The 8,130-nt window shown below is 35.8% G+C and overlaps 2 protein-coding genes across 5 annotated transcripts in view; one reads left to right on the top strand and one right to left on the bottom strand.

Moving 5' to 3' along the window:
• Nucleotides 1–2,048, top strand: part of LOC105127817 (WAT1-related protein At4g08300-like) — a 2,804-nt gene extending 756 nt beyond the window's left edge. The window contains exons 4-7 of the mRNA XM_011029258.1: nt 549–789; nt 903–1,061; nt 1,154–1,305; nt 1,460–2,048. Of these exons, the coding sequence (XP_011027560.1) occupies nt 549–789; nt 903–1,061; nt 1,154–1,305; nt 1,460–1,691 (784 nt within the window). The 3' untranslated portion in view covers nt 1,692–2,048. The remainder of the gene's footprint in view (nt 1–548; nt 790–902; nt 1,062–1,153; nt 1,306–1,459) is intronic.
• Nucleotides 2,049–3,589: 1,541 nt separating this feature from the next.
• LOC105127818 (DNA ligase 1-like) lies at nt 3,590–7,969 on the bottom strand. Of its 4 annotated transcripts, none has more exons than XR_842702.1 (10): nt 7,749–7,968; nt 7,449–7,554; nt 6,311–6,621; nt 6,043–6,148; nt 5,606–5,959; nt 5,425–5,501; nt 5,217–5,341; nt 4,761–5,024; nt 4,345–4,418; nt 3,590–3,608 (listed from the first exon to the last, which is right to left on the bottom strand). XR_842702.1 is itself a non-coding variant. In XM_011029259.1 (10 exons), exons 1-9 carry the CDS (start codon nt 7,877–7,879, stop codon nt 4,647–4,649), a joined length of 1,515 nt encoding a protein of 504 aa, XP_011027561.1. In that variant the 5' UTR covers nt 7,880–7,969; the 3' UTR covers nt 4,106–4,418; nt 4,620–4,646. The 4 variants fall into 4 exon arrangements, 2 of the variants coding, with proteins under 2 accessions (XP_011027561.1, XP_011027562.1); XR_842701.1 differs by lacking the exon at nt 3,590–3,608 and adding an exon at nt 4,106–4,217; XM_011029259.1 differs by lacking the exon at nt 3,590–3,608 and adding an exon at nt 4,620–4,687 and having other exon boundaries at nt 4,106–4,418; nt 7,749–7,969.
• Between the last annotated feature and the right edge of the window lie 161 nt (nt 7,970–8,130).

Here is an 8,130-nt window from a genome sequence, read left to right as displayed (position 1 = left end):
TTTTGTAGGGAAATCATGCAAATGAAAAGAATGTGTGCATGGTTACGCTTTATTCGGCATAATCCGGCCACTAATTGCAAGGGAGTGCCTGTCACATCATGCCACGTCACAGACTTACTTGTTATCAATATATTTTACAAAGAAATAGCTGATTTTATATATTTCTAATAAAAAAAATCATGTAACTTAAATACATTCTTGGTATTATTGATGTCATTAGAGTTTATTTGAAAATGTGGTTAAAATTATGTTTTTTAAAATTTAATTTTTTTATTAAAAATTATGTTTTTATATAAGATATCTTGATATAAAAATAATTTTTTTAAAAATAAAAAAATTATTTTAATATATTTCTAAATAAAAAATAATTATATTTTCAAATGAAATAAATTATACATGTTTAAACATGTCCAGAAGAGGACAGTACTATAGCGCACTTGAAAGATGGCCAGGCATAAATCAAGAAAATTCAAGAAAAGCAAACTAATGGATCGAAGAGTTATCTAAACGACTGTACGCTTTGTTTAAATATGGTATATTATAAACAGGTTGGAGACAGTCAACTTTAAGAAGCTACATAGCGCGGCCAAGGTGGTGGGGACGGTTATCACGGTCACAGGAGCAATGGCTATGACCTTATACAAAGGTCCCATCATCGATTTTATAAGATCGCACGGAGCAGCTCACCGTGGAACCACAAGCAATGCGTCCGGTAATCAGCATTGGCTTACTGGAACACTAATGCTCCTGGGCAGTTGTTGTGGCTGGGCAGGTTTCTTCATATTGCAAGTGAGCAGTCACTTCTTTTTCTTCTCTCGACATTTTTACAGTTCATAGGTAAAAGCTTTGAATATTTAAGTTGTTAATAAAACTTGCTGAATAATGCATCAATTTTGGTGCAGTCCTTTACTTTGAAGAAATACCCAGCAGAGCTTTCTCTCACAGCATTGATATGCATGACGGGCATGGTGGAAGGTGCTGCGGTGTCACTTGTTATGGAACGTGACATGAATGCCTGGAAACTTGGCTTTGACTCTAGGCTTCTAGCTGCTGCGTACTCCGTGAGTATCCTTTTCTTTTTTAATTTATAGCTTCAGATGAATAATAATAATAATGGATAGTACTTTCTTAACACTTTCAATCATGTAATTAGGGAGTGGTTTGTTCTGGAATTGCATATTATGTGCAAGGTGTGGTAATAAGGAAAAAAGGCCCTGTCTTTGTAACTTCTTTTAGCCCTCTTTGCATGATCATCACGGCAGCTCTTGGATCCATTGTTCTATCGGAGCAAATCCACCTTGGAAGGTATATAATATCTTCGATTCCTTTCGACACTATTTACTCTAGGCTTAGATGAGCACATTACAAGATCTCTTTTTATTATCAATTGTAATTGTAGGATGTCCAGGTGAGGATATATTTCAATTAGTAACGCTATTTATTCTGTCTTGCGTTGCAGTATAATTGGAGCAATTCTAATAGTTTTTGGCCTGTACACTGTGGTGTGGGGTAAGAGCAAGGATAGTATAAGCTCATCAACAATGGAGTTGACAAACGAGAAAGGTGGACCCCAGGATCAGCTGCCAATCCAAGATAGTAGCAAGCTATCGTCGGCCAATTTTGCAAATAGCACCCCAGGACCTGATGATGGAATGTCCAAGCAAATTCCACCAAAGATTTACAATCACTAGAAGGACCACCATAGGATTTCTCACACTCTCCCCCACCTGATCTGTACCCATCTCCTCCGAATATAAGTAGCTAGCACTCTTTACACGATGTATGCTGAGATGGGGATAAATTAATCTCTTTTCGATCTTTAATTCTGCTTATTGGTTACTCTTTTCTGTTTGATTAAACTTTGTAACGGTGCTTAATTTCCAAGATATCTGGGGAAGAAAATTATGAAGAATCCATGGCTAGCCAGTTTGCTTTAATTGCATAAGCTTAGGAAACAGGTACAAGAAAGAATCAAGTTCCATGAGGTGTGGATAGAATGTATTGGTGTTTGAAGGTCAGAATCCAAAGGGTAAGATTGCATTTGAAGAAAAAGATGGCAAGAGATTCATCTTGTTCGAGTTTGCTCTGGCACTTTTTTATTTATTTTAGTGCCTTTATATATCTCGGACACCCGCTTGGCGACCCTACTTGTTAAGAAATGGCCTCTCATGGTATTCCTCGAGAATCTGAATCTTATACCGTCTTTCTCTTATTATGGGTATCGCCCATGGGGTCAGGTGTGAGCAAGTGCCTCTTTAAGGCGAATTTTATTGGCTGTTAAGAATAACAGCATCAGAACCACAGAGCGCGAACCTCGTCCTCGCAACAAGGTGCCGAGGAAATGAGAGTTTTTTTTTTTTAAAGCATGGTTAAAAAATAATAAAATAATAGTGTAAAAAATATTTTATCTCTTAAAATGTAAAATTATTGGAAATAAGATTTAATAAAAAAATAAAGGAAAGGATAAAGAAAAAAAATCATATAAATACTTTAAAAATTTGATCACGATACTAGCAGTATTACTAAAAAGAACTTAATAAAATAAATTTAATAACATTAAAAAAATCGATAATAATGAGTGAGTCATTTATTCAGCTCGAAGATAAGTCCTCAATATCTTTGAGAATATTTTTTACACTTTATTATTTTATCAGTTTTTTTTTTTTTACCGAGCTAGAATAAAAAAAAAACTTATGACTTTCATATTGATTCCTCCACTCCCACAAATGTTCCTTTAATTATTGTTAGTAGCAAAGGTGCCCGCGAGTGAGGCTGTTTGTTTAGAATTTTTAATAAGACACGTTATATTATATTGATAATTATCAAATTGTAAATGATAGCCTGATGGAAGCAAAGGCATCCCTACCAGATAAATAGCCGAAATATTATTTTTTTTTATTCTTTATTTTTTTTATTTCAATACGAGCACAATATAAAATCAAGGGATGGAAAAAATAAGATTCAGAAGGCATAAATTATTTTTATATATTATAGAAAAATATATAATATAAAATTAAATGCGTGTGAAATCAAAAGAAACAAATAATTTAAAGATGTGTTTTCACCACACACAAAAAAAAACAATATTAATTTATTTCAAAGGGAAAAAATTATGCTGGAATTAAAAAACAAATACTATTGGAAAGTAATAAAACAAAATAAAATCTTAGTACAGCCAGCCCGTGTGCTAGGCCCAACAATAGTAAGGGCCCGCTACATTGGGCTAGGTGTGGCAGACCCAAATCTGTTAATAATTGAAAACAAAAATAAAGAGAGGAAGCGAGCAGCCTCTGTTTTGGGCTTAAAATTCGATTTATTTATTTATTTTGCAGAACACCTAAATTAAATCAAATGTCATCCATAAACTTATTTAAAGCCTTAAAATCCATTTTTATTCGATTATAAACGACAAAAAAAAAAGTTCAAAAATTTGTACGTACAACCGAATCTACTTTATTTAACCATCTTCGAGCAGGCATGAAGGTTACTCACTAGATGAATCAGAGCAGTTATTTGTAGCTCGCTTTCTCAGATAAAAGTTGGTGATGACGTAGAAAGTCATGAACAAGAACCATAAAAACACATCTCGAATCAGTGTGGCTAACCATCTGCATAAGATCCATTTATTCCTCAATCAGGAGCAATCATTGTTTATGGCTCAAGAACATTTCAAATGAACTGAACTGAGTTTTAGAGCCTACTGTCGTGAGTAGAGTTTTGAATTTTTCATCCCTTTGTCAGGAACCATCAAGTTGTTGCAAATTTCAAATCTTAGGAGAGACTAGCCTGGTCTAAAGGTGTAACGAAGCCCTCAAATATGCCCTAAGATTGCCTTGATATGTAAATCACTCAAATCACCCAAAACAATTGCTGTAAATATCACATCGCCTAAAACAACGATCATTTTGGATAAACTAGACAAGTTATTTACCTATCTAGTTACTATAATCAGGTATCTTGCATGGTAATGGAAAGGAACAAGCCCTTATGAGCCACCTTAAATTATCCCCGTAAAATTTATAAAATCCTCCGTGGATGATGGTTGTATAACTTGTATCGTCCTCTGACCCTTTTCTTCCTCAACGATGGGAATGCAACCAAAGTAACAAACATCAATTTACAAAAATCCTAGCTTAGAATTTGAGCTAAATTTTCCAGAGAAGATCCCTGTACAAGTCATTAGAGCTGCTGCAATAAACATATGCTAATAGGCAAAGCTGCAAACAAATTTTCCATCAAAGCTATCTATTGCTACAACCAGAAGTAAAAAAATAGAACTAAATATGGTACAGATAATACACCAACGTAATGCAATGGCTGGGGCTTCGAATACACCAAACTTACTCTTTATTGTTGAAGCTTCTTTCATCCATGTCAAGTGAGCTTGCACAGGATTCAGTCACTGCCATCATCTTGATCTGCATAGACAATGAGAGAATTATAAAAAGGAAATGATATTGAAGCTATGGCATGCGACCACTATATTTCCAGCAACTATTTCAACAAGTGATCTATTCCGAGTATGGATTCTGCTTCTACCACACATATAGTAGTAGTCTTTCATTTGTGCTCATTTACTTTCACCGGTACACTATCCACAACAGAAGGTATTGAGGCACCTCAGTTTTTGTGACATTTTTCTGGTTTCAGGGAGATTCCAGTCCACTAGTCACAGGCCTGCACTTCCCTGAACCTCAATGAAATGTATCCAAGTGTCACCCACTAACAAAGGACCCAATCTTGTCTATTTAGTCACTTACCCTCATCAGCCTCTTCAGTTGGGCTATCACCGCCCTCTTTGTCATCTCCGTCATCTCCGTCATTGTCATCCTCCTCCTCGCCATCCTCATCAACCTCTTCTGTATCACCAGTGTCATCACTCTCACTTTCGTCTGGCACTTTTGGTTTTGGTGGAGCTACAAAACTGGTGGCAGGCCTTCTCCGTGAAGTTGTCACAATGTTGCTCAAGTCAATGCCCTCAAGTTCTTTTGCCCTTTCCTTTCTCTTTCTGACTTCCTTGATCTCTGAGAATGCAGTGATTAAAATGTTGTCACACATGCTTGTGGGTATAAAGTTGCATTTACATCAAATATTGTGCCAAATGATTAATAACATTAGAGTTTGATCATTTTTCTGTGAACAATATTAAGGTCCAGAAAGCAGCATATTTGTTTATTCATGGTTCATATAGCTAGATTTTCAATAGTAAAAACCACCTTTTTCAGAAGGATTTGACGACAATCCTTCTCTAGAAAGAATTTCTGCAAGTTCCTTTATGAGCTGAGCCTCACGTTTGTTCTCAGGCGCTTGCTTCACCTTCTTATAAATCGAAGGAGGCACACTGCAAAAGAAATAACAAATGTTCGGGTGTCAAGCCAGACAAAGGTCTGTTTTGGGTCTATAAATGGCAGGTAAAAGAAATACCTCATCGCACAGGATTTAATGACTGATTTCAGATGCTCCACTCGTTTCCCATATGCTGGAGTAGAAGCTTCCTTTTTCTACACAAAGATCAAAACATATTTTACCTAACCATAATTTATAATTTAAACAACCACTTTTTTTTTTTTTTTGTGCAGGAAGTGGGTGAGTGTGCGGGCAGCACCTTGACTGGTTTTTCAGCTAATGATGGAGAATTGTTGTCTTCTGAAGCATTTCCACTGACTTCTGAATCATTGTTGTCCTCTGCTTCTGTTTTTAAGGGCTTGATCCGCTTGTTGGCAGATACTTTGGTTTCCTTTTCAGTTCTCCTCCGCTTTTTAGACCCTTCAGAGTTCTGCATCTTTCGTTCTACACCAATTTTCTTTTTCTTTGGTTTTACCTCTTCATCTTTCTCCTCGCTCTCTTTATCTGAAGAATCTGCGCTCTCTCTACTACTAACCTTTTTAGATGCTTTGCCATGAGAATTGTTCTTAAGAGTTTTCTTCTTAGGTTCAGAAACTTGAGAAGATTTTAATACCTGATAAAGATGATGGTGACTAAATCAGATAGTATGTGATATGAACACACGCTAAAAGGCAACGATTAAACAAGAATACACACCTCATCTAATTGCTTGCTAATGAACTTCTTGTAGGGATCGAGCGAAAGTTTATCGAGTTTAAGGTCTTCCTCTAAGAGTCGACGAAGTCCAGCCATTGTAATTTCCCTGAGATGAAAAAGGTGACATTAACATTCAAAATCACATGAACCACCGAGAAATAGTGGGTAAGGATTGATTCAACCAAAGCCTATAGGCACAAGAAAAAAAACACGAAAAGGAGCCGGCTGGCTATCAGAATTGACAGCCAATCCAACGGAACTGACATACTCAGAATTAGCTTTGATATAAGAAGCCCTTCTCATCATGGCTTTCTTTATGCTGCCTTCACTTGGAACTTCTTTAAACTCATTTGCTTGAGTATCCTTGGCCTTTGATTTTGTTGTTTTTTGTCCTGACAAAAGGCCCATTACAGGAGATTCTTCCATTTTTTCCTCATCTTCAGAGAAAGGTTCCTTTAAATTGTTTTTCAAATCTAGTCTTTCACGTGATTCTGTAACTTCTTTTGGAGAATCAACGTGTTTTTCCACTGTATCCCCAGAGTCCTTGGAGGCATTGTCAGTAAAAGCACCATCTAAGCACTGGCACAGACAGACACATGCATCAAATCAGAATTCCAGAGAGTAGTTTTTCAGATTAACACACAAAATTCCCAAAAACAATCAACAGCTAAATTTACATCATGTTTCCAATGCATCTTCTACATCTTTAACTTCTTAAGATTTGAAGAGTTAATACAACAGTCCACGACATCATCAAGATCAGTATTAACAAGTGAAAGAGTGGAAAGTTAATTCCCATGATAGACATCGATCAGCAGTTAAACATTCTGCTAGAATCATTCACAAGCAAATTAGTCAGTAAATCAACCAAAATTAGTACAATTTAATTTAAGCACTTTAGTAAGCTCTAAGTGCAAACCAGTGCATCAAGTACATGCTCATTGCTTTTGTTTAAGAGCTTCCCTCATTAGCTCAATCACCTTTGTACAACAGTTAGTTCACATTTGTGGAAACTTCAAATCCAGCTTATTGAAATTGGCACATGCCGTTCTCTAATCCAAAACAAACAATATCATGAACAATTTTAAAATACATCAATACATTAAACCATTTAACTAAAACTGACAGATTCCAAGATTTCCAAAAACGGTTTTTTATCTTTTTGCACAGGCGTTTAACTTAGCCCACTAACCTAAGAAATGCAGACATACAACGACACATAACTAACTTATCTTTAATAGGAATTATCATTCTAAACCGACATAAAATAGCAACAGAACAAAAGGAATCAGAGGTAATAATTACATTTTAACTGAAGTTAAAACTCAGACGAGTATCCATATAGCGGCATGACCACAAGCAAAATTACAAATGGCCGAGTCTGAAGATTTTAAAATAAAAATTACCTCAGATAAATACTGCTTGACAAATCTCTTATGCACATCCAACGCAAATTTTTCCAATCCCAAGTCCTTCTCTAACAGTCTCCGCACCCCCTCAAACGTCAGAGAACTGCAATTTTATGTTTATTTACAACAAAATTCATTCAATTCTCATCAATCCCTTCATCACTAAAACTGCGTAAATCATTTCCTTTCTTAATCAACTCCCAGGAAAAATTAAATTACACCAACTTCGACAGGAAAAAAAAAAAAAAACCTAGAATTGCATAAAATTCTCATGTGAGAAAGAAAGGGTGTGCTCACTCGGCTTGTTTTTTGAAGTGGCTAACGCGAGAGAGCATTGCTTCCTTGACTTGGGACTCGATGTCGAGCGACTCGTCGGGCGTTTCTTTTTTCACCGTCTCGGTGGCTTGCTCTTGCATCTCCTCTGCCATTCTCGGCGCTAGAGAGAGAGAATGGAAAAACGAAACGGAGAGGTTTACTTTTTTTTTTCCCTTTGTTTTTAAATTTTTCCTTCGCGAGATGTGATTTGGAAAGTTACGCACTATACTAGGAAAAAAAAAACAAGGTAACAGTAAAACACTATAATCCTAGACTGATTATAATATGGATTACAATCGACATTATTAATTTCATTGGAGATAAATTTGTATTTGCACATTTTTAATACAATATAATGATTTAA

This window comes from Populus euphratica, unplaced genomic scaffold (genome assembly GCF_000495115.2).
Source record: "Populus euphratica unplaced genomic scaffold, PopEup_1.0 scaffold93.1, whole genome shotgun sequence".
Taxonomy (NCBI): domain Eukaryota; kingdom Viridiplantae; phylum Streptophyta; class Magnoliopsida; order Malpighiales; family Salicaceae; genus Populus; species Populus euphratica.
Note: the sequence above shows the minus strand (reverse complement) of the source record. Positions and strands in the feature narration are given on the sequence as shown.